The sequence below is a fragment of the Pelodiscus sinensis genome, chromosome 5 (genome assembly GCF_052426305.1).
Source record: "Pelodiscus sinensis isolate ZL-2025 chromosome 5, ASM5242630v1, whole genome shotgun sequence".
In the NCBI taxonomy this organism is placed as follows: domain Eukaryota; kingdom Metazoa; phylum Chordata; order Testudines; family Trionychidae; genus Pelodiscus; species Pelodiscus sinensis.
In genome coordinates, this window is record NC_143056.1 from 64313777 (window position 1) to 64341551 (window position 27775).

At 45.9% G+C, this 27775-nt stretch overlaps 2 protein-coding genes and 1 long non-coding RNA gene across 7 annotated transcripts in view; 2 read left to right on the forward strand and 1 right to left on the reverse strand.

Annotated features, from left to right (window-relative positions):
- The window catches only part of LOC142829128 (uncharacterized), a 36616-nt gene extending 22806 nt beyond the window's left edge, over positions 1–13810 (reverse strand). Inside the window, exon 1 of the long non-coding RNA XR_012903441.2 lies at positions 13553–13810. This is a non-coding gene — a long non-coding RNA (uncharacterized LOC142829128). The remainder of the gene's footprint in view (positions 1–13552) is intronic.
- On the forward strand, positions 3984–6912 carry LOC102453678 (transmembrane protein 151B-like). Its single transcript, XM_006128713.4, has one exon. It carries the CDS (start codon positions 3984–3986, stop codon positions 5433–5435), a length of 1452 nt encoding a protein of 483 aa, XP_006128775.3. The 3' UTR covers positions 5436–6912.
- Positions 13811–14029: 219 nt separating the features above from the next.
- The window catches only part of TYRO3 (TYRO3 protein tyrosine kinase), a 58659-nt gene continuing 44913 nt past the window's right edge, over positions 14030–27775 (forward strand). For 4 of the 5 annotated variants that reach the window (XM_006128698.5, XM_006128699.5, XM_006128700.5 and 1 more), the window contains exons 1-3: positions 14030–14336; positions 18510–18693; positions 22782–22882. In XM_006128698.5, coding sequence (XP_006128760.3) covers positions 14249–14336; positions 18510–18693; positions 22782–22882 — 373 coding nt within the window. In that variant the 5' untranslated portion in view covers positions 14030–14248. The remainder of the gene's footprint in view (positions 14337–18509; positions 18694–22781; positions 22883–27775) is intronic. The other variant, XM_089778487.1, reaches the window with a different exon arrangement.

Genomic DNA, 27775 nt, shown 5'->3' on the forward strand with positions numbered 1-27775 from the left:
GAATTGCAAATGCCGCGGGGGATTTAAATATCCCCCGCGGCATTTGCATGAACATGGCTGCCGCTTTTTTCCAGCTCGGGGTTTTGCCGGAGAAAAGCGCCAGTCTAGACGGGATCTTGCGGAAAATAAAGCCTTTTCCGCAATATCCCTTATTCCTACTTTCAAGGCAAAACCCCGAGCCGGAAAAAAGCCGGCAGCCATGTTCATGCAAATGCCGCAGGGGATATTTAAATCCCCCGTGGCATTTACAATTCCGAAGTGTCTCATTAGCATCCCTTTTCTGGAAAAGGGTGCCAATGTAGACACGGTCATTAGGTATAAGGCTGCACGCTGGAACCAGCCAATACTGACACTGACACACATTACTGCTGCTCTTTATAAACAGCTTAGTTGCTACAGTTTTTTGCTGCTTGGCTTGGTCTTTTATCAAAAGCCCAGTGTAGCATCCCATGCAACAGATTCATTGCAACATCATCAGGGCGAGGACGTTAATGCTGTTCTTTCAGGGAACACAGATAGGAGTATAAATTCTTTTATTTGTGATCTGTGTCCTGCCTTTTGAGCCCCAAAGGCTGGGGGATAGTCTGGATTTTAATTAGCTACAAAACATAAACCCTTTTTTTTTAATTTGCTTCTAGCCAATACTGTTTTCAGCCTGTTACCATGCCACCTGGAACTGTGATTCTGTCAGAACTAAAAGTAAATATGGTTGAAACTAGGCAATTTCTGGATGGGAGGCCTCCAAGAAAATGCTGCAGCACACATGGTGTTGATAATTTGGTAGGTGTCACTCTTACCTCTGAGTCAGCTCTGTGCTGCTGGAGGCACAGGCCCTGGTTCTGGTTTACATTTCTCTGGCTTTATGCTGCTCTGGCAGTCCTCTGTCAACTATGGGGCATGTCCAGAATGAGTGGGTGCAAAACCACTAAAGGAGCATGCTCCCTAGGCTTCTCAGCAACAGAGTGAGAGCACAGCTTTAAAAAATTAAGCAGTTGCAGAATGCAGGGCCGAGTCAGACAGTAGCCAAACTGTCTTCTCATTCATACATTGCACAAACTTGTCAATTCACCCCCTCTCACCTCCAACACATGAGGACAGTACAAGGAGCCAGTGAGATAGTATTGGTCAGCTGGATTGACAAGGCCTCAGCAGCCTCACTGTTGTCTTCTATAGGCATCACAGCAGAGCTAAGTTTTAAGGAAGGGTTTGAAAGGAGGACAAGGAGGTGGCTTTGCAGATGGTTACAGGAAGTACCTCCCAGGCACAAGGAGCAACAGGGGAGAAAGCATAGCATAGAGCCCTGGCACTTCTAGGTTTGGCACTTCATAGCCCCAGCACCTCTGGACTTGCTGCCTTAGTTATGAAAATAAAGCAATTGCTTGAGCCCCAGCACCATTTTAATTAGCCCCAGCCAGTGCTCAGTTGGTAAGTCAGGAAAGGCCTGAGAGTGAAGCCAAGCAGCTTATGTTTGATAAAACAGAGAAGAGGGAGCTCATGAGGGCATGCAAAGAGAAGGATGAAACAATCAAAGGGAGAAGCCAGGAAATGATCTTTGCTTTCTGCCTGGATACAAACAGGGCAAGATTGCTTTTCTCAGGAGGACTGACAGACTTGCTGGGCCCTTGGACAAGGTGTGGACAGGGTCAGCTCCATGCTCCTAGAAGAGGCAGGGCCTCAGGTCGATGAGGGGGGCTGTGGAGCAGCCAGCCCTCAACGCTGCCAAGAGTATGCTCTGCTGCACCTCAGCTCTCAGGAGCAGCAGTGGCAACAGTGGCAGCTGGATGCCCTGGGCCCTTTTAAATCACCAGGCCCCATAGCAACTGCTCCCTATTCTTCCCCCATTAGTGGGCTTGGCCTAAGTCAATACCAGAGAAAATGGTGTGGTAGTAACAGATGTGAGACAATCAGAGAAGGATGAGAGTTTTAGCTGTGTGTATGGACAGGAATGGCTGTATCTTAGGGTGTGTCTAGACTACACCTCTCTGTTGACAGAGATATGTAGATTAGGCACATCAAAATTGCTAATGAAGCAGGAATTTAAATATCCCATGCCTCGTTAGCAATAAACATGGCCGCCACTTTTTTTCAAAATGGAGTTTTTTTGAAAAAAAAACAGCAGTCTAGACGCGGATCTGTCAAAAATAAAGCCTTTTTCAACAGATCCTATAAACCTCATTTTTTGAGGAATACAGGATCTGTTGAAAAAGGCTTTATTTTCGACAGATCCACGTCTACACTGCCGTTATTCCCCCCTGAATGTTTATGCTAATGAGGCACAGGATATTTAAATCCCTGCTTCATTAGCAATTTCGATGTGCTTGATTTGTCGACAGAGGGATGCAGTCTAGACATAGCCTTAGAGATGTTAAGTGGACAGGATCTACAAGCCTGGCTGCAAGGACTTAAAAAGAAGTATGGACACCCAGGCTCTAGGCATGAGTGAGAGGAAGAATGGTGGTGTTGTCCACAGTGACTATGAAAGGAGGTAGCAAGGAGCATTTTGGAAAAAAGATTCATAATTCTGTTTTAACATATAGATAGATAGATGGATGGTGTGTGTGTGCGTGTGTGTGACTTTGAAGTAAGGATATGTGAATAGATAGGGAATGTTTATTTAGACATGATCAGGTTATTTTCTTTGTTTTGTTGTTTGGCTAAACTCCTCTGTGCTAAATCCATATACCCTACTCCATACACTGTAACTTTAAAGACGAATCTCAGGGATACAATTCTCTGTGTTGTAATTTGTTCTTTTCTCGGTTACTTTAAAACACCTAGTAACATAGTATGCTTTACTAAGTATATCTTTTTATTTTGTTAATAAAATCACCTTTTTAAGGCTATGATCTGATTCTTGTGTCCTGGAAGGTAATAGGAGGTCTGTGTATGCATGCCTAGACTGAGAGGTCCACTATCAGAGATTACAGTTTGTTTCCTTTTTTTAAAAGCTCTCTAGTGGTAAAAGAGTTTAGGGGAGGTGCCCCTCTAGAAGAAGTTCCCAAGTGCTTTCTTCCTGGGTTCAAGAAGAAAGGGAGGTTTTATTTGGGTGGTAGCAGCCTGCCTCCCAACGTCAGGGAGTCTGTGACCTGAGGAGTTTTTAAAACAGAAGCCTCTATAGGCAAGGTTTTTTTAAGGTCTCTTGCGGGCCCCCACCTTCTGCATGCAGAGGCTACGTCTACACTGGCAAGAATTTCCGAAAATGCTTTTAACGGAAAAAAAGCATTTTCGGAAAAGCGCGTCTAGATTGGCAGGATGCTTTTCCGCAAAAGCACTTTTTGTGGAAAAGCGTCCGTGGCCAATCTAGACGTGGTTTCCGCAAAAAAGCCCCGATCGCCTTTTTCACAATCGGGGCTTTTTTGTGGAAAATAGTACTATGCTGTCTACACTGGCCCTTTTGCGCAAAAGTCTTTCGGAAAAAGACTTTTGCCCGAACGGGAGCAGCATAGTTTTTCCGGAAAGGCACTGATGATTTTACATGAGATCGTCAGTGCTTTTCTGGAAATTCAAGCGGCCAGTGTAGACAGCTGGCAAGTTTTTCCGCAAAAGCAGATGATTTTGCGGAAAAACTTGCCAGTCTAGAAACAGCCCAAGTGCCAGAGTGGGGAACAGCCTTGACATGGCCATACGTGGCTTGAGCTGATGGCTAGACAGACACAAGGAGATGTTAGAGACACAGGCTGCGATTTTAGTTTGGCCAGAAGGAGAGCGGTCTGGAGTAGATCGGCTATTGATATAGGCCAGCAGCATGTTATTCCCATAGTGGAGCACGGAGAGAAAAGGGAAGGTATTGTGCCTTAGAGACATGTCTCGGAGGCACAATTCTTTCTGAGGCTACTTCTGTGACTGGAGTTTACACACTGCACCTTACTCACGGCTCTGCCTACAGGTCCAATCTAGCCTTAAAGGCATTCAGGGGCTATGCCAAACACAGTCTTGAAAGTAAGAGTCATGTATTATGTAAAATGACATCACTGAAATAAATTATGCTTTCTCTTCCTTCTCAGCAACGTCCTGTCAAACAGTCCTTGAGTGCCTCCATGTGCAGAGAATCCCACTGGAAATGCCTCCTCCTTTCCGTCCTCATGTATGGCTGCCTGGGCGCTGTGGCCTGGTGTCAGCTAGCCCGTGTCACCAAGCTCAGCTTTGATGGCTCCTTCAAGGGCAAGTCCATGATTTACCATGATAGCCCGTGCTCTGATGGCTATGTCTACATCCCCTTAGCCTTCCTCACCATGCTGTACGTGGCCTACCTGGTGGAGTGTTGGCACTGCCATGCCAAAAGCGAACTCCAGTACAAGGTGGATGTAGACAGCGTCTATGACTGTATCAGCCGCATGCAGCAGGCCACTCCGTGTATCTGGTGGAAGGCCATCAGCTACCACTTTGTGCGGCGCACCCGGCAGGTAACCCGCTACCGCAATGGTGATGCCTATACCACCACGCAGGTCTACCATGAGCGGGTCAACACACATGTGGCTGAAGCCGAGTTTGACTACACCCACTGTGGATTCAAGGATATCTCCAAGGAGCTGCTGGGCCTGGAATGCTACACAGCCACAAAGCTGAAGTTCACCAAGTGCTTCAGCTTTGCCAACACTGAGTCAGAGAACTCCTACCTGACCCAAAGGGCTCACTTTTTCACAGAGATTGAGGGGCTGGATGACTACATGGAGGTCAGGGAAGGTATGCAGCTTAAAAACATAGACTTCAAAGAGCTTATGATGGCCTACGGGGACCCAGAGCATCTCCCATGGTACGTGTCCCACTACACTTTCTGGATGGCAGCTGTCTTGATGATCTCCTGGCCACTGCGGGTGCTCATAGAATATCAGACTGCATATGTGCACTACCATGTTGAGAAGCTCCTAGGCTTAGAATACACGGTGCCTGGCGTAGCAGAAGAGCCCCTGTACAGGTATCGCATGCCCCGGGATAACACTCAGGACAGCACTGAACTGGAATGGCACATCTGTACCAACCGACAGCTGATCCCCAGCTACTCGGAGGCCATGCTCCTGGACCTGACAGGCTCCCCTACGTACAACGGTTACTCTGTGTGTGGGTACAGTGAAATAGCTCACGGCTGTGAGCGCTGCAACCAGGCCTCCAGCACCTCCTCCATCTTCTCCCGCTACGCCTTCCACAGTGGCAGCAGAAACTCACGTCTCTCCCTCAACACCAGCCGCTTCTCTTTGTGCCGGGTTCACGGGTCCCACAGGACAGGCCTTTGGAGGAGCTGCAGCAGCAGCATTGCGGACCGTGGCTGCCAGGATGAACAATGTTGCTCTTACTCTAGCCAGCTAGCCATCAATGAAAACCCACCCACCTACCAGGATGCCCGCTTTTTCCCAGTGTTAATTGTGCACAGGCCTGAAGGGCATGAGGGGAGGCGCTTCTACATCCGGCGCTCATCTTGCCTGGAGACCTCTCTGTGATCAGGCCTTATGGCTCTATGGCTCCTCTCTCTCCAGGACAACTCCATAGCACTAGCACTGTTTGACAGAGATCAGCAGGGAAACCATAAACTTCATGACTGTGCCAGCACACAGTAGCTTAACAGGCCAAACACTCCAATTTAATTTCCTTCCACGCCAATGCAAGAAAATATATCCCCTCTGACAAGCAGCTACTCGGTTCTCTTCCTCCCACTTCTTATTACTTTCCCATCACTTGGTGGCCCCTCTCTTTTTTCTCTTTCCATCCCTTCTTTCACTCATCAGTCATCCTTTTCCTTTCTTCCCCTGTCAGGTCTCCCCTCTCAATCCTCCCCTCACATGTCAGTCCTTATGCTTTGCACCACTACAGCAATTTCCACTCAAGGATATCAAAGCACTTTGCAAACATTGATGCATTTAGACTTGCAACTCTCTTGTAAAGTATGAATCTGAGGCTCAGAGAGGTTAAGTGATTTGCCCAATATTGCACAGGAAGTCAGAGCCAGAAACTGAATTCAAATCTGCAGAGTCATAGTCACCTGCTGTTATCACAAGACCACATTTACCTTTCCAAATCTTTCCCCCTCCTCTCATTTACTCCCTCCCGCTTTCACTTCCTCCCGCGTTTCTGTGTCCACCTGTTTTCCTTTCTGGCTATCTCAGTTGTGCTCCCTAAGTTCTCACCATTTCTTTCCAAGGTCTCAAGAGTGTTTGATTTTGCTTAATCAAAGTGTCTTGCTTGCTTTCTGGGCACAGCCAGTTAGTACTGGTAAAAAATATCTACTACTCTAATGGACCATTTGTAGAAACAAAGGACCTGATACTGAAAGGTGCTGCACATCCAGAGCTGTCACTGTAAGGTCATGCCCCAAAATACTGACGTTTACCAGTAAAAGGAAAGATGATGTTCCATCCCACCTTTCCTCCTACCCCACCATGCTCACAGGCCTTGTCAATAAAACATTTCTTACAATTGCTAACCCCAGTTCCACTCTTCAGAGTTAGCCACGTTGGGGCACTAATGTAGACTAAATGCTGGTTAGCACCACCATTTTTAGCATTATGACCCTGATTCCCAGTTACTCCATTCCCACACCCGGCATAGGAAGGGGGTGGCCAAAGCTGGGTGATCTTTGTCACCTGTGTGCGCCCCATAATCTGAGGCTGTTTGGAGGTTGCCACAGACCTGAGTGTCAGTTAAAGCAACCTCAGAACTGCTCTAACTTACCCTTTGCTTCCCATGGCTTCTGTGGGTTCTGGGAAACAAACAGCTGTAGCATTGTGTACTGGGGTACATCCTTTGGCCCACTCTCAGCTTCCCACTCCAGGGCCCCAACATCAGGGGCTGGGAGCACAGCCTGTATCATCCTAGTTCTATGCTGGCCAGGAGGCCCTTTATGCAGAGATATCCTTGAGGTGTTGTTTCTACTACCTAAAAGGCCCCTTTATGCTGCCAGATCATGGTAAAGGTGCCTTAGTGTAATGCCAGACCGGCCTCTGTGCCATCTAACCCTGCTCAGAGGAGGTCTGGTTAAAACACCGGCAGCAGCCAACGACATATCTACAACAAGATGCTCTACCACCAGTGGAAGCTGAACTGTGGTTAGCAACAGTAGACAAGGCTTGAGGTCTACTGGGCCTCAGAGTTATTGAAACATTTCCTAGCTCCACAATCTTAATGAACCCAAAGTGGCTGGCTGTTCTCCGGATTTGCTAAGGGACCGCTTCAGATTGCAAACCTCGTCCAATGAGTGAGTGATCCTCTCACCCCAAACAAAACCGAGAAATGTTGTTGGGTGGATCACAGAAATGACTATCAGTGCACGTCCATAGATACAGAATGCATTACAGAATTTTTCAGAAACAAGGTGTTTTAACACCATAGGGCAAATAAATAAGAAAAATTGTCCACTAAGGGACTGTTAACAAATACTTACTCCCAAATCATTTCTTATATATCTACTTGTAATTTGAAATTGGTAATTTGAACTACCTGTAGATCATATCTGTACCTATACATATATAGGGATTTCTTATGGCATTGACTGTTTCATTGTGTAAAAATCCTTTCTGTTTAATTATTCTGTATTGTAATACTGCATTTATATCCACACAAGAGAGATAGGGGGGATTGCTTTCACATATGCAACACAAAGTTAATCTGTAAGTAATGGTGATTGCAATCAAAACGTTGTCTCGGTCTTATAGGAGTTTTATCTATTTATACAAATGTTTTATGTAAGTGCCTACCACTTCGGCAAGTAGGCACTAATTGCAAAAGTTACATGATGCTTTTAGTCTACAAAAGTGCTTAGAGTTTCCTGTGCAAATGCTTAAAAGAGCCAGGTCTAGGTTTGGGGGAGTTTTTAGAGATGGAGTTATGCCAAAAATCTCAACTGTAAACCTCAAACCTGGGAAGGAGTTCAGACTGAGATTCACACTAAAATGAGTTAGCCCAAACCTCAGCTCTGAATGGCACTCCCCACTACCACTTAGAACATGGGGAGATTTTAAATCCCAATCAAGAGTCAGATCTGAGCTCTGTATCTTCTTGAGCTCATCTCTAATTATTTTTAGCTGGAGTAGTGCAGTCTGTTTAATATGATTCCCTTTCTCCTTTACATACACACATGCACAGAGTTAAACGATGGACATATGGAAGACTTAAGAACTGGAGGAGGCTGTAGCTTCCAGAAATACAAGAACTGGACACATTCCAGCATTATTTCCCAGAAGGGAGGTGATCGAGAGATAGAGGAGAGGGAGAAGGAAACATGAAAGGAAACAGAAAAGGAATGCTGGATGCATACACATTTAAGTGAAAGTCAGGGGCTTGATGTGGATAAAGATAACTCCCAGCCTGAGGTCACAATCAAGCCAGATAACATGGTTACAGTGCAAGTACCCCCAGCACTGTTAAAATGTGGTTCAGTCTTTTAGCATAACTGAAGCCTACATCTATTAACTGTGTGAAAGCCCCAGACCTGTCCAAGACTCTAGCATAGTCAGTCTGGGGACATTGTTAAAAGGATATTTAGGTGCAAAATAGAGACTGACCCAGGTATCAACTATGTCAGGGGACAGCTATATTATAAGTGGGTCCCTAGAATGGTTATTATTGTGCAATACTATATTATGTAAACAGCTAGGATTGCCAGATGGTTTCAACAAAAATACCGACCACATTTGACATTACATCACAATCTACATTACATCTTATTTAAAAAATACCGGACATTTATATTTTCTCAATTTGTTTCCCGAACAGAAAGCTCAAATACTGGACTGTCCGGTTCAAAACCGGACACCTGGCAACCCTATAAACAGCTCATTACTATGATGGGCTGGGCAGAGCATGGGAGATAACTTTTGCCAAACCAATTAATTTAATCTTTTCAATGTAGTGTTCACTAGGTATATGCCCTACCACTATCATCATATCCCCCATCTCCTTGGTTACATCCCTGGGAATGCTTGAGAAACCCTAAGGATTCCCACCAATTTCCCCCATCCCCTTTGACCATGCCTTGGGGCATATATTGAGAAGCTACCCTTAGTAGGCCCACACAGCTGGGGAAACCTGAGAGCTCATTCATGCTATTTGGCAAAACAAAAAGCATGATGCATCTCCCATTCTGATCTGGTGCGGAATGTGCTGGTTCAGCCATCCCCAGACAGCTCAGAAAGCATCTGAACAGTCATCCTGGATCTCCTTCCCAGCAGAGCAGAGCAACTCCTGCTACTTGAATGTCACTTCACTGTCACTCCTGCCAGCACTTCAATTTACTTATGTAGGATGACAGGCCTATCTTCTGACTACTGAAGGAACAACTTGTGCCCTTTGTCACTAACGTCAGAGAAAGGATAGGACTGGACATTCACATCTAAGTGTGAATTACGTCAGCTGTTTGAAGACCACCTCATTTAAAGCATCAGGAATTTGTGTACACCTGCAAGGGGATAGCTGCAGCAAAACCAAAGATGGATGTAATCTAGTAGCATTTGCAAAACTTGATCCCTTCTGACGCAGAATAGGGACACTGTGCGACACTAAAGTGAGGCCTTTATTTTGCAGACCTCAGAGAGAGGTTGTGATTGTGATGAAGACAAAGCTGCTTTCTCTTTTGATGGCTGGTTCTTCTTTTGTAGGTGCATTTTTCAGCAAAACCCTTGTAATTAGAGCGGATTGAAAAACTGCCAAAAAATCTGGCCAATATTTAAAAGAAAAAGTTTCCTCTTGCCTTTAAAACTTTGTCAACACTTTGACTAGCTCTGTATTTGGTCAAAAAAGCGGGGGGGGGGGGGGGGGGGAGGGCAGGAAATAATGAAAATTTTATCACTAACTTTTTCAACAAAATTTTGAATTTCAAAAAAATTTCAACATGCTCTCCTGGTACTTGATCCTTTGTAGTGCAAAGTCACTTTGTAGTGCAAAGCCTTTGCCAAAATCTATATAAAACATCCAATAGGTCAGGTGAAACAAACACCCTAATATCAAAATAGAGGAAGATGACAAGCAGGAAAGTGACAGATTAATTATGAGTCATTGTAATCAATATGTAATAAATACTGTCACTGGGGCTATGTCTATACTACACTGATGTATCGGAAAAAGGTATGCAAATTGTGTACCCTGCAATTAGCGTACCTTTTTCCGATAGTTTTTTTCAGAAGAGGCTTTTCCAAAATTTGTCCCGTCTACACTTGGCCAAATTTTGGGAAAGCCTCCTCTCTCGGAAGAGCCCTTCTTTCTCATGGGAGGAAGACAGGGCTTCCGAAAGAGCACATCTGCTCTTCCGCAAAAAAAAGCAGAAGAGCAGACATGTTCCCTGGACATGGTGGAGTTTTTCTGGGATACCTCTGGTATCCTGGAAAACCCCCGTAATGTAGACATAGCCTGGTAGTCTATGGCCAACAGTACAAGGGCACTGTTGCCCAAAATCATTGATGTTGAAAAGCAAGCAAAGTTTGTTCATGATCGTTCAAAGCATTCAAAAGTCACAAGTTCTTTCTGATTTCTTCTTGGTAATATAGCACTCTTCTGTCAGTTTTCCCAGAACAATCTGCAATCCAACTGGCAAAGCATCCAGGATTTCAGTCCAATTCTCATACAGTTCTTCTTCCTTATCACTGCGGCTATAACCCACTTCTGGGAAGATGTGAGGCTAGAACCTCAGCTGGTGTAAGTCAAAGTAGTTCTATTGAATTCAATAGAGCTATGCTGAGCTGTGAGTGTCAGGCCTATGGCCCTTAACAAAATGTTCACATTACATACTTATATTTGCAGATAAAGCTGTTCCTGTAGGCTTGTTTTTGGGATGCTGATAATGAGAGCTGGTTGAGAAAAAGGAAATAATATCCAGCAAACATTTGGACCAATTTATTCTATACTGCTCAAAAACTTTTAAAGTAATAACCATAAAAAGGTAAACATCTATTTCAGATTCTCCAGCAGCATTTAAGTACATTCCCTATAGGTTTCTTGCCTTTTCCCAAACTCACTACCAAGATTAGGAGACAGGGTTGTATGTAAGATAAAAATCTTTATAAACAATTGTTTATATCGCATATAAATCTCTTGGAGGTCAGATCTCTTTTTCTGTGTGTCAGTTTTTCTATTATTCCATCTTGTTCTCTGTCCATCTGGAGTTTGTTTCTATTATCTTGGCCCTGAGCACACTTGTAGGTGAAACATTGTTTAATAGTTACAGAATGGGACTGGGAATCAGGAAATATGGGTCAATCCTCAACTATGCTATGACTCCCGTGACCTTGATCAACTCACTTCATTCGTCTATATCTGAATTTCCTACTTATCAGTGCCTTAATTCCCCCATCTCTAAGTTGGTAATATTGATAACCATACCAGAGGGCTACTGGGACATATGTAAACCTCAACAGTTGAAATCTTTAGATGAAAAGTGATGTAGAAATGCCAAGTGTTAGTATAATGCCCATTATCTACACACAAGGCTGTTAAACCTTGAGAATATCGCTACTTTCAATAAGCAACATCCCACATAAATATGTGCATCAATATAGAGCATATATAGCTAAGTTTGTACATATGGCTTGAAGGAAGAGATAGAGATTAGCTATGGTGATTATACCAGAAGTGCTGTATGCTTTTAGCATTCATGCACACTAAGCATCATAGCCCAAGAATTAACAAGAGCATCACAGTCCCCACAAAGCATCTGTCATGGATTCATTGCCCCATGAGAACCATGCTAGCTCTTCGGTATACCTGATTTGTCAGTGTCTCGTACTTGCCTTTTCATTTCAGATGGTAGAAACAGAGAAGGGAGAGAAAACCCATTTTCATGCCAGTCATGGACCCCCACTTGGCACTGGGATTCCTAACAGAAATACAAATGCAACACCCTAGGGATTCCTAACAGAAATGCAAATGAGTGAGGATTTGTAGAATGCAGAGACCAGAGCCTAAGGCATAAGATATGTCGCTCTGTTGTGCCTCAGTTTTCTCATCTGTAGAATGGGGATAATAATACTTCCCTTCCTCACAGTGGACTTAATTCACAAATGCTGTCTGGGGAAGCCTAAAATAGAAAGTACCATATAAACGCCACACATTATAGTAACTATTATTATTACAAATCTGAGACTTGCATTGTGCTACAATGCTACTTATGATGCCTTTCAGAGGGACAATGATGAAAGCACAGTGTCACAGCAGGGGTGCTGGAACAATTTGTGTTATGGGGGGCAAGGGAGGTGCTGAGAGCCACTGACCAAACTGTAAACTCTGTATGTGATGGAAACCACTCAAGCCGAAGTGTGTGGCAACACGGTGGGCCGACAGCCTCACTGGGACCCTGAGCAAAAGGGGGGCCCAGCTCCACACTCCTGGAAGGGGCGTTGTCTCAGGTGGAATGGATGGAGCTAAGGCAGCCAGCCCTCATGCCACCCGGACTGCAGTGCATGCCCCCACACAGCCCAGCCCAGCCATCAAAGCCACCTGGAATGTGCCATGCAGTGCTCCAGCGATGATTTAAAAGTCCCAGGCCTCCAAGATGCTGCCACTGCAGCACTAGCAATATCTGGGAGCTCTGGGTCCTTTTAAATTGCTGAGCCCCAGGGCAATTACCCTCTTCTCCCCTCCCTCCCCCGCCTGTGGGCCTGAGCAGCACCTCTGTTTCAGCACCCTGGTGTCGGGGTCTTTGTTATAGCCTTCCAGAGACATTTTCCCTCTCACAGAAATAGCTCCATGGAAATGGTTCCCTCTTCATAAGCTACATCATCCCTTACATTTCAACAAGCAGAAAGGGCCCAAATTAAGCCAACCAAGTCTCCGAGACACAGAATATCCCCAACCTCTGCCAAAGCTCCTCTGCAGATGAGCTGCAGGGACTGGTCTTCACAGATTGGGAGGAAGGTGGCCATTGCATATTTTCCCCACCAAAAGCCTTGAGAGGAAATACCTCTCTAGGAAATACCTCTGCTCACCAATCCGCACTACCTTCCATGGTTGGCTGCTGCAGGTACTCTGGAGGGGAGGGTTGAAGGCTTTGCTGTGAATAGATATGTGCCCTGAAAGCAGTAGTACAGGATAACCCAGGCCTCTTCAGGGCATGAAAGATCTTCTGGGCTTGGGTCTGAACCACACAGTTGTTCTTGTGTCAGCATAATCCATTCCCCCTCACCCCTTCAGAGAGTGCAAGTCAGAGGAACTTCTGCTGTATGAAACTCAGGCCAAAACTTTCAGATAAAGCTACCTAGGAAAATTAGTCTCTGAAATCCATTGTTAGACACCAAAATAAGGTACCTCATTTTCACATGCACTGTCCAAATCCGCAGCAACTCTCCCTTATTTCATTATTTATGAATGCTCAGCACCTCTGAAATCAGGCCTCTGATTTAGGAACATAAATCTGCACTTAGAGCCTAAATGAGCACCCAAGTTTGATTTAAAAAACCCCCTCCCTCCAATCTCCTTCTCTTGAATGGATTTTTTCCTGTGCAGTGGACATCATGCCCCTTGTTTGTTGTAGGGTTGGTCACTAGAGAGCTGGCCTGCTGGCATTATTTAAAATAATAAATCGCACCAAAGGATTTCCTGGAGAGGGGAGGGAGATAAAAGCCATATAAAGAATTACCTGGTCCTTGCAAATAAACTCTTGCCAGAAAGGTAGGTTATATTTTGACTGATGCAATCTCCACTATCCCTTTCCGTCTGGAAATTCCTGGGGGAGACACTGACTCCGTAGATCTGTTATTTTCCACTTTATTAAAAGTTCAGGAAGATTGGATAATAAATAGATTCTATAAATATTCATGAGACGTGATGTCACGGGGAGGTGTGGGGGTGCAGAGCAGCTCTGTGACTGCCTGGCAGCGCCATTTCCTGGAGAAAGAGGAGGAAGAACAGGAGTAAGAAGAGCCGAAGGAATTAGCAGCGGCAGCAGCAGCGGGTGCCCAGAGCCGAGGCAGCCGCGGCTGCAGGGGCTCCATGCAGCCCGAGGCCAGCAGAGGGAGACCGCTCTGCCTCGCATTCCCTCTCGTGCTCAGTGACTCGCTCTGAGCAGAGAGAGGCTGAGCGATCGGGATTTGAGGGGCTTCCTGAAACTTCCCCTACACACTCCTCCGCGGGCTGGCGAGGGCTCGCTCCCGCGGCGCCAGCCTAGTGCAGCGGAGAGCGAAGTTTGCACTGCAGCTTCCCCTCAGAGCGTCCTGGGAAAGGGCTTCGCTTTGGGGGTCCCCCCCTTCCCCGTCCTGCTCCTCCTGTGGGAGCACGAAGCAGCCGGCGGCGTGGAGCCGGGCGGGAGGATGCTGACGATGAAGATGCGGGAGCGATGGAGATGAAGCAGAGCATGGGGATCCCGGGGCTCCTGGTGCTGGGACTATGGGCTCTGGCACTCCGGGATACCGCTGCTGAAGCAGGTAAGGCTGCCCGGGCGGGCTCGCTGCAGGGGCATAGGCGAGAGAATTGCCGGGCGGGCCCTGCAAGGGGCTGATCTTCCGAGGGGTAACGCGAAAACGTTTGGCCCAGGGGGTCTCGGCGGCTTTGCTGCTGCCGCCTTGTTTTGGAGCCTGACGCCCAGCACGCAGCCCTCGTCCTCCCGTTTCATGCTGGAGCGGAGCGCTGGGGCCGCCCCTCCCCAAGGTGTGTAAAGCTCCCGCTGGCCCTGCACTAACTCCACTTCCTGCGTCCGGACGGCGCGCAGGGCTCCCTTGCTAGACCCGGACGCAGCGCTTCATGCAGCGCTTCTAGCCGGCAGCCTGTTGGATCCGCGCTCGCTTCTTTATCGGCTGGTGGGACAAGTCAGCCGCCTCCTGGCGAACGCCACGTTCTTCCCCGGGAGGAGAGGGAGGTGACTGGTAGCTTTCTGGAGGGCTGTGGGTCTAGGGATAGGAGTTACTCTTAGTGCTGCTGCATTGAATTGTCTTCAGCAAACTAATCACACCAATCCCCTGGCTTCGTTTTGCTTTGTTCCCAGTTGTCCCTAAACAGGTCCTGACTTTGAGGAACTTGGTGGCTATTTTCAACGGCACGGAGGGTTTTGTGCATTTTTTTGTGTGCCTATGCCTTCTCCAAATGGTTGGGATAGATATGTGCTCTCTGCACCCTATGATTGGTCACCCAGCTGGCATGGCAATGTTTCTGCCCCCTGATGGGATGATTTAGACTTAAATGAGTGCCTACAGTGAAGATCCTCAATCCATATGTCAGCACCTAAATAAATGGCCTAGTTTTCAAAAGTGGTGACAAATAGACCATTTATGGATCAGGCCATCTGTGCTTCAAATGTGGGTGGAGTAGCCAAAAATAGGCACCTACATTTGAAAATATTGGCCTCAGTTTTTTATCTCCCAAACACAATTTCCTTTGCAGTGGCCATTGACTTCATTGGGACCTGCTGATCACTCTTGAAATTCAGGTTGCTTATTTATGTGCCTGTATTTGAGGAGGGTGTAAGCATGCCTAATCTTAACCTCTTGAGATCCTGTCCGGCCATACATTTCTATGGATTTATCAGCCTAATTTGAGGCACCCAGATTCGAATATCTTGTCCATAAGCCTAAAAAATATACAGACGTCCCCTTTCTGTTTGTGAATTATCCATCAATGATTGACTGTGTGTGACTAATAAGAAGAGCTTTCCAAAATGGTGAGAGCACTTCTCATGCAAATGTTCGGAGGAAATACTGATTCAATACTTATAATTTATGAACCTTATGCTTGCTGCGAATTATTCTCTTGAATAAGACCTGGATGGTTGCGAATAAATAGAGTCCTGAATACCAGTTAAGTGAATCAGTGGGACTGTTTGCACAGTGTTGTTCCTGTATTTGCAGAGCTCAAGTTGCTATATAGGGAGGCCAGGTGATAATCCATTCCTACATGGCTTTTATTTATTTTCCTTCCAGCCTACATTTTCCTAGTTTCAGCTACAAGTAGACATACAAGGACTTGATTTTATAGCCTAATCCTTCCACATACACGTTTCCCATTGATTTAGCTAGGAATGTAGGCCTCAATCCTACGTTTAGATCCACATGGGTGGAGCACTGTTGGTTTTAAGGGTTTGCCTTGTAGATTTTGATTGCTAGATTGGGGCCCTCAAGTATCAAAGGAATGGAAGGTCTCTGCCTTAGGTAAAAGTCTGCAGCTATCTGTTTCTCCTGCCATTCCAAAAACAACTTCAAAAAACTTCTGTCTTTAGTAATCAAAAGGTACTACAGAGTTGTTATAGTAAAATACACTCTGCATGGAGAGAGATAACCGGAGCACTCATTTGTTGTCTGTTCTGTCTGAGAGCAGTATGAAGCTAATATGATTTCATTTCCTAATCAGTTATGAATCTTCTACAGTTGTCACATTGTGGGGGAAAAAAGTTAGTTTTTTTATTTCCTGCACTAGTTAAAATGTTATGATATAAAAATGGAGAGTAGGAGGAGGAATAATGAGAAATAAATATTAATCTTAACCTCTCAAGTGCACAAAAAATCTATAGCTGATTCTTCACAGCCAACCTGTATGCATCATTCCCTTCTCTTCAGAAAAAGGTGCTGCAGCTAAACTGCATCTTATGTGTATCTGTTAAAAACTCCAAGGTTATTATTTTCCCTTTCCTTTCAGTTAAGATCTATTCATTGATTACACAGAAGTGCTGTAGAAAATAGTCAAATAGAGTATACATTAGCACTGTATTTTAATTTCTAGCATAATAAGGTTGGGTGGGAAATGAAACCTGTAAAGGCTTTCCAGATATCATATTGTGTACATTGTAATTAAACCTTTCAGCAAAGCAGACTGGAATAAGTTAAGCAATTTGCTGTTTGCTAAGGCACCTATTATAAAAGAGTATCTGCCAATTTGTGTGTGCATTTGGATACCTGGCTACATTGGGTTTATATAAAACAGATGGCTTTGTATTGTGAAATTTTAATGCTCTGTTTCAGTATTCTGCGTGGTGAGAGGGAGGATGCTTTCTGGGACGCACTGGGATGTGTAATTTATGCCACTTTCAAGTTAAGTAATCTGAGGTTAGATCGTCCTCACTCAGGTGATTAATTCCTTTGCCCAACCAAAGCATTGTTGCATCTAAAGTTAAATGAGTTTCGGTGCTCTTAGTACATTTGCTAAATGAACAGCTCCTCACCCTTCTTTACAGTTGCTAAAACACAGCTGAAAATACACACAATATTTTTCTGAGAGCACTGTGATTTTGCTATTGTTACCGGGGGATGCAGTGTAAGAGCAAAGGGAAGTAGGGCAGGCCATTTCTGTATTCAAATACACTTCATGCTATGAAAAAAGTTTGAGAATACTGTGGCTGCATGCTTAATTAAGGGCAATCTTGGCTTCTACAGGCTAGTGTTTTTCTATCATAGTGCTGTGGGCTGGAATGTCATCTGATGATAGATCTAGCTACATATGAGCAGAGCTAGTATCTTAATTCTGCACAGTGGATCTAGGGCAATAGAGTGGTGGACAGGTTAACCTTTCTCTGAAGGATCCAATATAGTCCACTGCTAGAGGCAGGATACTGGGCTAACCTGAACCATTGTTCTGTTCTAGTTTGCCAGTCCCTGTACTAATGGACACGTATCCAGTAGGACTGGATACTTTACCTTTGTCGTCCATCTTTCTGCTTTATCAAGGTCTTCCCTCATTCTCCATATAACTGCCCATCTTTCAAAAATTTACTTACCCAGTTGCTTTCTGTGTTTTTTGCAAGGTGACACATTCCACACATTCATTTCTCATTGAGGGGAGTGCTTCCCGCCCACACACAACTGCGCTTTCAGCCAAATGCTGATCACTTTTACACCAGTGTCAGTCACAGTAATTCCACTGATTTCAGATGAGTTATTCCAAATTTATACTGATGTAACAGATCCAGATTAGGCCCTTTGTCTCTGTTCTGGAAATACACAATGGCTGGCTGAAGAAAAATGGAAACGGATTCTGGAAACTGTTCCTTCCCCTCCCCAATAGCAATGCTTTAGAGTAAGTTTTATTTTCACTTGGTTTATAAATTGCATTGGAGCTTTTGTAATGCAATAGAACAGTTTACACTGAGCAACCTGCTGTGATTGAGTCTAAAATCCCAGTTCTTTACAAATGTGTACACAGTGGAACAGAAGTGAGGCCTTATTTGTAGTATAGGAACATAGCATAACCCCTGAAAAGTGAAAAACCGTTTGGGGGGGCAGCATGATATCATTCTGAGGGAACACACACATCAACACTGCCAGAGCACTGCTGTGAAGAAGCTCATGTTTTTCGTATCTAGCTGTGCCTGGGCACTGCTGTGTGGAAGCTCATCCTGCTGCTATCCAAACTGGCACTGGTTTTGAAGAAGCCCTGGATAGATTAAGCCTCCACCATTTTCAAGTAATCAGAATGCCAGTATTCTCATTTTATAATCATGACACAAACATAATAAGGCTCTGGTGAGGCAGTTAAAAAACTGTGCAGTGTGTTCTTGTACATTATGTCCTTTCAGACCCCCAACCTAGATAAACTTGCTCCATACCAACCCCCACTTCTTTTGGGGCTGTGGAGGAGGAGTATTTTTTTATTTTTATTTATTTTATTTTTTTTAGGTATGAAATTGACAGGATCGCCAATCAAATTAAAGGTGTCTCAGGGTCAGCCGGTAAAATTAAATTGCAGCCTCGAGGGAGTAGAAGAACCAGAGATGTTGTGGATCAAGGATGGAGCGGTGGTGCAGAGTGTAGACCAGGTGTACATTCCACTAGATGAAGAACACTGGATCGGTTTCCTCAGGTACAACAGCTGTGGAGGAGATAGACCATCATGGAAGCTGTCACCTACGTCAGTGGAATCCCACTGACCACCATGTGATTGTACCTTTCTAGCTTGCCTGGGCATAACTGAGAATGGAATTTATTCCAAGGGTTGGATTGTATCTGGTAGAATCTGAAAAGGCTCCTAGACACTGTGATGCTTTGGAAATGCTAGATAGGCCAGTGGTCAAGAGGTGGAAGGTGTTGCTTATCCTATCAGAAGTTCTTTAAGCCATCCAGTCCTGCAGAATCTGTGAAATTATAGAGAGATAGTTAGCTGTATTTTTTTCCTCTCCCTTTAAAAAAAAAAAAGTAAAACTTTTCCTTGCATTCTGTGTAGAGATGTAAATTCCTGTTTAATTGGTTAACCGGTTAAATGTGATGTTAACCAGTTTAACTGACTAAAAGAGAGGTGAGTGAACTGGAGTGTCCCCCAGGCCACAGGCAGGGGCTGTTCCAGCCTGGCCTTGTCGGCAGCAGGCTTGGGCATGTTGCAGGCAGGGGTTGCTCCAGTGGTCCAGAGTAGCCTGTGTGGTGCACCTGCGCACATTATGAACAGCGACTGCTCCAGATGACTGGAGCAACCCATATCTATGGCAGGCCCGGCAGGCGGGAAGCTGTTCCAGCCCCCACCAGATAACGGGTGATGCTTACTTGTTCACTGGTTACCCTTTCACATCCCTAATTCTGTGTTGTATGCACTCCTGAGCAATATTGTGGATATAGGATGGTTTAAAGGATTATTAAAAGGCAGCAGGGTCTCTCACTTTAAATCCCCAGTTGAAGTCCAACCTCAGTCAGCTGTGTCTGAAAGTCCTTGCCATCTGAAGTCTCTTCAGTGGTCACAAAGATGGGTTAGTAGTCTCAGCCCAGTTGCCAGTAAATAGTTCTTCATCACCACAGTTGGTAGTATTGCTGCTAGTTCAGCAGAGGACTGAATGGACCTGGAGGCTGAATTACCTCCTCAAAGTCTTGGGGATTGCAGTAGACCAGAGCTAAAGATCAGTGCCGGGAGAAGCTTTTGCCAGTTGTATTCATGCCATATCTGGATAATCAATAGGGGGCTCTCTGTCCAGCTCCCTTACGAGCACTAGAAAATGAATAAAAACAAAAAGCAGTATGGTAGGATGCTTTCATCTTGTTTGTTCTAATAAATTCTGCAGCGCAGCTGGAAGCTTAAATTCTGACCTGGATAAATAAATTTTCTCTCTTCCTCTCCCTCTCTCTGACTAAAAGGTTTAGGTGTCCTAATTAAAATTAGACTCCTGGGACCAGATTTCAATCCTGTTTGGAGAGGAGACTTTGTCATGCACACCATCCCTTAGTCATAGCACATTTATTCCAGCATTTATATCAGGCCTGCTCTTGTTGGAGGCCTCAAAAGCTGCCTGCAGAGCCAGCCTTTTCTTCTTTATACTTTTTCTTCAGCAGTAGGTGGCCTGTTGTGTATCCCAGGAGTAGTACTGGGTTACACAAGGGCCCATGCTCCATATCGGATTTCTCCATGCATAAGGGAGTTTAGTGCAAAACAGCATGGTCTGAGAGGGAGTGTACTTGGAGCTGCCAGGAGCAGTCTAGGATCATCCATTCGCAAGCACAGGCTTCCTCCCCTCCTTTGGATTAGCATATTTTGGAGTTTAATTCCTATCACTAAGGCTATGTTTACACCACAACGCTGTTTTGGGATACCAAAGGTATCCCAAAATAGCTATTCCGCGCTTTTTTAAAGTGTGCCTGTTGTTTCAAAACATATTGGTTCACTATTCCGACATTCCTGTAAACCTCATTCCACGAGGACTAAGGGACATTTTGGAATAGCAATTTATTTTGAAAGAAGTGCTGTGTAGACAGCGCCAAATTTCAAAATAAGCTATTTCACAATTGACTTGAAATAAGCTACACAATTTGCATAGCTCAAATTGCATTGCTTATTTCAAGCTCTGGGTGCAGTTTAAATGCACCCTAAGAGTCATTGGAATTGCATAGATTCAAACGATAGGGACCAGTAGATCATCTAGTCTGACGTGTATAACATAGGCCATTGCTTTTCACACAGTTGTCCCAATGGTGCGTGAGACCAGTAGGCTAAAGCATTTCAGCTCTGAGGAGACTAAGCTGCTGTGTCCCACAGGAAGAGAACAGGAGAGACCAAGGTGCCACCAATGCCCTTGCAATGGCGGGGAAGTGATAAAGAGGGATATGTCCAGATAATCCCAGCAAGTGAACCATGCATCATGTAGCAGAGGAAAGCAAAACAAAAAACCCAGAGTCCCTGTTTATCTGATTCAGGGGAAATTTCCTTCCCAACCCCAAACCTGGCAGTCAGTATGACCCTGAGCAAGTCCTACCAGCCAGATCTCTAGACATAGGATTCTTTGCACCACTTTACAGCAGTCAACTAGCCTGTCCAGTGGCCCATCTCCAGCTATGTCCAATCTCTGATGCTATCCCTCCAAAACGGACTAGATCTAGCCAGTTGGGGGTGGGAGGAGGCAGAACTCCTTTCTGACCCTTGCAGTGGACTGTCTGAAACCTTGAAGCATGAGACTTGATTATAGATGAACTTGGACTGCAATAAACTTTCCTCTGATAGGAAAAATCTGGGTGCAGTAATCCACCCTGCAATACTGTATCATATAGTCACCCTGCAATACTGCATTATATACCATCTTCATCATATATTCCCTCCCTGCACCCAGATTAAGGTCTTTTTTGTGTCTCCCCACTTTCTTGTTCTCCTGGTTCTGATTTCTATAGCCCTTTCTCACCCTTCACATTCCTCCACTGATAATAGCTCCATAGCACCAGTGTTGACTCTGGATACTGGATCCAAATATGGCTGTTTTCTTTTCCTGTTTCCTTCTTACTCCTAAAGAGATCATTTCAACCGCCCACTGTTTTATGCCTTTCTCCTACAGTCACTGTGTTTCAGAACATGCGGCTGGATGGGCAGGACAGCTGGTTTCATCTGAAGGTACAGCTCTGAAAATCAGGCTGTAGTGGGAGCATTTTGTGCATTTCAGCAAGCACTCTCCCCTTCCTTTCTTCCACCCTGCACATTCACCCCGTCACCAAGACCAACTTTTGGCATTTAAAAAGGAGTGTCAGATCTGCTCAGGGTCACTGCATGGCAGCAGATGCATGGCCGCAACATCAGAATGGTGCGTTTTGCATTTGTATAATCAAAGGGCACTTTCACTTTCTCTGAGGTCTTTGGTACCCAAGACCTTGAAACCTCAACTCTTGGAGCAAACTCTGCCGTTTAACTGAGGGCAGAATTTCCCCCTTGGATTTGAGGTCTAAAACTTTACTATCACTTAGGCCCTGGATCTGCCCCCGCTTGTCTGGGAAAGCTGTCTTGGAAGTCAGTGGGACCTGCACCTGTTTGAGTGAGACCAAACTTAGGCCCTGCAGATCAGATCCTCAGCTGGTGTAACTCAGTGTGGCTTCACTGAAATGACGGATCGAGGATCTGGCTCTAGATATTTTGTAGTATGAAGAGATCAGTTCGCTAGAAGTGTTCCTGGGATAAGAATGATGCTGAGTCGGGGAAGGTGTAAGAGTGCTAGTTCTGACCCGCAGGGGAGGGTTTGTGCAATCTATCATGTCCCTAACAAAAGTACAGCATTTCCGTTCTCAGCAGGTGCATGAATTGGAGCTGCCGGCTAGGGATGATTTAGTCAGCCAAGCTTCCATTCTTAGAATAGCTGGACTCTCTGGACTCACTAGTTCAGAATCTAGTGGGTTATATTTTCAATATAGGTGAATTAAGTACCATGCTGTTTCCTGTTGGTAGATAATTCAGATGAGGGCCTATCTGCTCTGCGTAGGTATTAAAAATCCCCCTGCACCATTCACACAAGTAGGGCTTGACCCAAAGGATCTCTGTTGTCTATCCACTGTTGTGATGCATGCTTTGTGCTGGTTGGCTACTGCCTTCTTCCCCAGAGGTGGCTACATATCGGTGGTGCTGTGTGTGTATCTAGTTTGCCTAGTGCTTTAGGATTCTGTGGGATGAAAGCTGCTTTATACGTGTAATATATCAATGTGTTTTTTCACTCTTTTCAGTTTGAAATCCGTTGAGCGGACAGATTCTGGGAAGTACTGGTGCCAGGTTGAGAACAAGGGGAAGAAGGAAGAATCACAACAAGTGTGGCTCATAGTGGAAGGTAAGGAGGAGTAGTGCTGCGTTCTCTTTAGGGTGCTCTCATGTTGGGATCACAATAGTAAAAGTGCTCAGAGGAGACTGCACCAAGCCTTCTAATCTCTTCATAGATAGGAATGGTAGCAGGAATGGTAAAGTACCAGAGTGAACTAATTAAGGGGCAGGAGTAGGAAGTAATAGTGGTGGAAGAAAGGGTTCTCATTTTTTAATTCTGTAGACCAGGAATTCTGTAGACCAGGAATTAAGTGAAAGATCTTCTAATGCATACGATCTCCCATTCTCACCTCCCATTCCACCTTGTACTCCCTCTGCGTGGGTCTTCAAATGGCTCCTTCTGCAGATCACCAGGAGCTCGTCCATGGACCATTGCCTATCCACAGACCTCTGGTTTAGCACCATTCTTTTTGGTCCAAGAGAAGCCCTTTGCTTTAGAATTTCTATAACCAGAATTATTCAAACCAAAGCTTTTTTGCACTGCAACAAAGTCGACTCAAGTTAAGTGTATAATCTTTAATGCGTGTTGCACTGCAGCCTGGCCTGATAAATGTAAAGCTTCTACACATTTGTCTAACAGTTACCCAAGCCAGAGAAGAGAGGTGGCTCCTTATACTAGGGATGTAAGCAAGTAATCGACAGTCAAGAGGAGTACTCAACTTCTTGCTCTTCCCCCCGCCCCTTACTGCCTCTGTATGAGAGGCAGCAAGGGGGAGAAACAGGAGCCAGTGAAGGGGGGAGCCAGCTTAAAAGCTGGTTCCCCCCAGCACTGTCTCCGCGGTGCCATCTGCCCTCCCTTCCCTCCAAGGAAGCAGGGGCAGGGGAGTCTGCTACAAAGCAGCCACTGCCTGCGGTGTGCCGAGGTTCACTGAGGGCAGAGGCTGCAGCCCCTGTTTGCAGCCAGCCCTGACCGCCGCAAACAGGGGCTGCTGGACCCAGGACAAGCTGAGACTGAGCAGTTCCAGCTTGTGTGGGTCTGGGACGCTGCACCTCTGCCTTTTAAATGTAGTAAGGCTCTTTCTTATTAACTAATCGTGGAGTTGATACAATTTGTATCAACTACATGATTAGCACAATACCCTTTCCTTAACATCCTTACCTTATACCATACCTCTTTAGGCTATCCCCATCGCATTAGGTGTCAAGTATTAAGACTGTTCCATATATGGACAGGAGATCTGCAGGAACAGCCATTTAGCACTGGGAAGTTGTATTGTCGGTTTATTAGATGGTCCTCATCTCTCTGGGGCAAAGCTGAATCAGTGCCCCAGCATAGTCTCGGGGGCACTGAAGTACTGGGGGTATTGTGTTTGGGATGGAGATGTAAAACCAGGGTCCTAGTCATTCATAGTCATTAAAGCTTTCATAGTGTTTGTCACAAGAATTGGGTTTTTGTCCTGCGGTCCCTTCCAGATTCAATTTCAGTGTTTTGTCAATGTAACGTTTCCTTGGTGGCTTCAACTGGAGGAAAAAAATATAGTTAAAAATATCCCCAATAGTGTAGTGTTGCTGGTTCACAGTGGCTACTCTATTCCACTCCAGGGGTGCCTGTAGTAGAGAAGTGAGTGTGTGATCCCTATAGATAGGATTTCAGCCCACTGAAAATTGTATGTAAAACATGACAACATGCGATATCTGGGAATGTAACACAATAAACACTCTGTGGAAAGTGTGACTTCTTTAAAAAGAAAAACTAAAGTTCCTCTAGCACTTTGTAACTTTGAAATGACGCAGTGGCCCCTTCCTTTGCTGTAGTAAGTGTCTACGGTACAGACACATACCTGCACTGCAATAGCACTTGTAGGGTAGACATACCCTTAGAGTCAAAAGACTTTATACCAGAATTTTCAAACTTGAGTGGGTTTAAAGTTGGGGGTATATTTAAGCACTTAGATGAAAATACATGGGGTTGCTTTTCTGTGGCAGCCCTCTTGAAGCAGTGTTTCTCACAAGAAGCACGTGTCACCAGTGCTCCAGCTGCACTGGGTCATTATTGATACCCAGGTAAAGTTTTAGCTGCTGTTTTGAATCTATAAAGCTGAACAGCTTGGGACCAGTGTGTGTGAGTGACCACCTTTCTCTTTGCACCTACATAATGTAGTGATGAACAGCAGTATAAAATCCAAAGACGCAGCTGCTGCCAACTGAGATGCTGGTATAGACCTGCTCCAAAGCCCTTTACAATCAACAGGAATATTTCCAGTGACTTTAATGGGCTGTGGATCAGACTGCATGAGAGAGAGCTGACAGCAGAGCGGGTGTGCGTGAGAAGCCCTCTGTTGTGGAACAGACAGTCCCCATTCCTATGAGGTAGTCTGACTCTGTTGGCCTTCAGGACAGTTGCCAGGCTGGTCTGGGGGCCGCTTTTTGTTTCATTTCTGGGACAGATGTGACAAGTTCTTGCAGCGTCCTTGGGAGGTGTTACTAAGTTTAAATGCTTTTGAGTCCATTGTATTCAATGCAAAGGTTACACATCATTACAACATTGGGACTGGATGACCAGAGGATTTGACTGAACAAAAGTAGAAGCCAAGAATGAACTTTTGGGACAATGTGTGTGAAGTGGATTTCCTGGGAAATATCATGGGGGAGGTGAATGCAAATTCCCCTGTTCCCTACTGTCTCTGGTTATTCAGAACTCCAGCTTTTTAAAGCTATGCCCTGGGGAGAGATTGATTGATGTGATCCCAAGGCTCAATCTGCAAAAAGGAGGGGCTCATTTATGGGGTGACCATGTTTTCCGAAGGACGATGCATGAGGCTAATGTGAGCTGTCCCCATCCTCCCTCCCTGTGAGTGGCCAAAGCCTTTTACCCACCCTTAGTCACCCCTGCATGCATCAGCCACTCGCCTATGCCCCTGCCCCATGTGGAGGTAGTCTGAGAACTCCCTCCCCAACACAGGGTTGGCATTACTGCTCGCCCAAGCCCTGTGTGAGCCTTGTCTCCCTTCCTGCATGGAGCTGGCATTGCTGCTCACACCCCCACCCCCCGTCACTTTCCTCTGCACCCCACTATTTTAACAAAAGTTGGCATTTGTCCTGTTTCTTCTTGCCAGCTGATCAAGTTGACAAGAGCAAATGGGATAAATATCCACTTTTGCCATAAAAGGTGGGACAGCTGGGACAGGGCTTAAAAAGGGACTGCTCGGGCCCAAACGGGACATACGGTCACCCTGTTCATATAGATTCATGGATGCTTGTTTTGAGCTAACAGCCATTATGAACTTGTAACTACAGAAACTCGCTGGCTGTGTCTAGACTGGCCAGTTTTTCCGGAAAATCAGCCGCTTTTCCGGAAAAATTTGCCAGCTGTCTACACTGGCCGCTTGAATTTCCGCAAAAGCACTGACTTCCTACTGTAAGAAATCAGTGCTTCTTGCGGAAATACTATGCTGCTCCTGTTCAGGCAAGACGCTCTGTTCCGAAAATGCTTTTAACGGAAAACTTTTCTGTTAAAAGCATTTCCAGAAAATCATGTCAGTCTAGATGCAGCCCCTGTGTGGGGTTTGGAGGACTGATTCCCTGCCAGAGCCTTTGTTGGAGCTGGAGTAGTTTCTGGGTAGGGATGTAAGTGAGTAGTCCCTCGACTAGTTTTCCCCCCCCTCCCCCCCCTGCTGTCTCTATGGGTATGTCTACACTACAAAGTTAGTTCGAACTAACGGACGTTAGTTCGAACTAACTTTAATAGGCGCTCCGCTAGTTCGAATTTGAATCGAACTAGCGGAGCGCTTAGTTCGAACTAGGTAAACCTCATTTTACGAGGATTAAGCCTAGTTCGAACTAGCTAGTTCGAATTAAGGGGTGTGTAGCCCCTTAATTTGAACTAGTGGGAGGCTAGCCCTCCCCAGGTTTCCCTGGTGGCCACTCTGGCCAACACCAGGGAAACTCTATGCCCCCCTCCCGGCCCCGGACTCCTTAAAGGGGCACGGGCTGGCTACGGTGCCCGTGCCAGGTGCAAGCCTGCCAGCACCCAGCCAGCAGACCCTGCACCTGGCACGGCACAGAGCCACCCACCCGATGTCCCCCAGCCCACCCCCTCTTCCCGGGACCAGGCTGGCGGCTCCCGGGAGCTTGCCCTGGACCGCAAGAGGCGGGCACCTTCCTGGGCTAGTGCGGACATCGTGGACCTCGTCCACGATCTTCGCACTAGGCACAGGAAAGTGGCCGGCTAGGGCAGGAGAGCTGCCAGCCTGGCCACCCAGGAGCAGGTGTGCATGAAAATCAAGGGGGTCCACTGAGACCCCCGACCCTGAGCCCTGAGCTTACAATGGCCATCCTGGGTCAGACCAAAGGTCCATCTAGCCCAGTAGCCTGTCTGCCGACAGCGGCCAACCCTAGGGACCCTGGAGGGGATGGACCGAAGACAGTGACCAAGCCATTTGTCTCGTGCCATCCCTCTCCAGCCTTCCACAAACTTTGGGCAGGGACACCACTTCTACCCCCTGGCTAAGACTACTCCATGGACCCAACCTCCATGACTTGATCTCACTTCCCTTTCAACTCTGTTCTAGTTGTAGCCTTCACAGCCTCCTGCAGCAAGGAGTTCCGCAGGTTAACTCTTTGCTTTGTCAAGAACAACTTTCTGTTATTAGTTTGAAGCCTGCTACCCATTCCTTTCCTTTGGTGTCCTCTAGTCCTTCTTTATGGGAACTCAGGAAGAACTTTTCTGAATGCACCCTCTCCACCCAACCCCTGCTTTTAGAGACCTCTATCCTGTCCCCCCTCCGTCTCCTCTTTTCTAAGCTGAAAAGTCCCAGTCTCTGTAGCCTTTCTTCATCTGGGACCTGTTCCCAGCCCCTGATCATGTTAGTTGCCCTCTCCTCTCCCAGCCTTTCTCTTCCCCTCTCCCACCTCCTTTTCCCAGTCTCCCCCAGTTTTGTTCAATAAAGACATAGTCAATGTT

Excerpts from the sequence above, each read along its gene's own strand:
- LOC102453678 (XM_006128713.4), top strand. The coding sequence starts at position 3,984 with ATGCTTTCTCTTCCTTCTCAGCAACGTCCTGTCAAACAGTCCTTGAGT.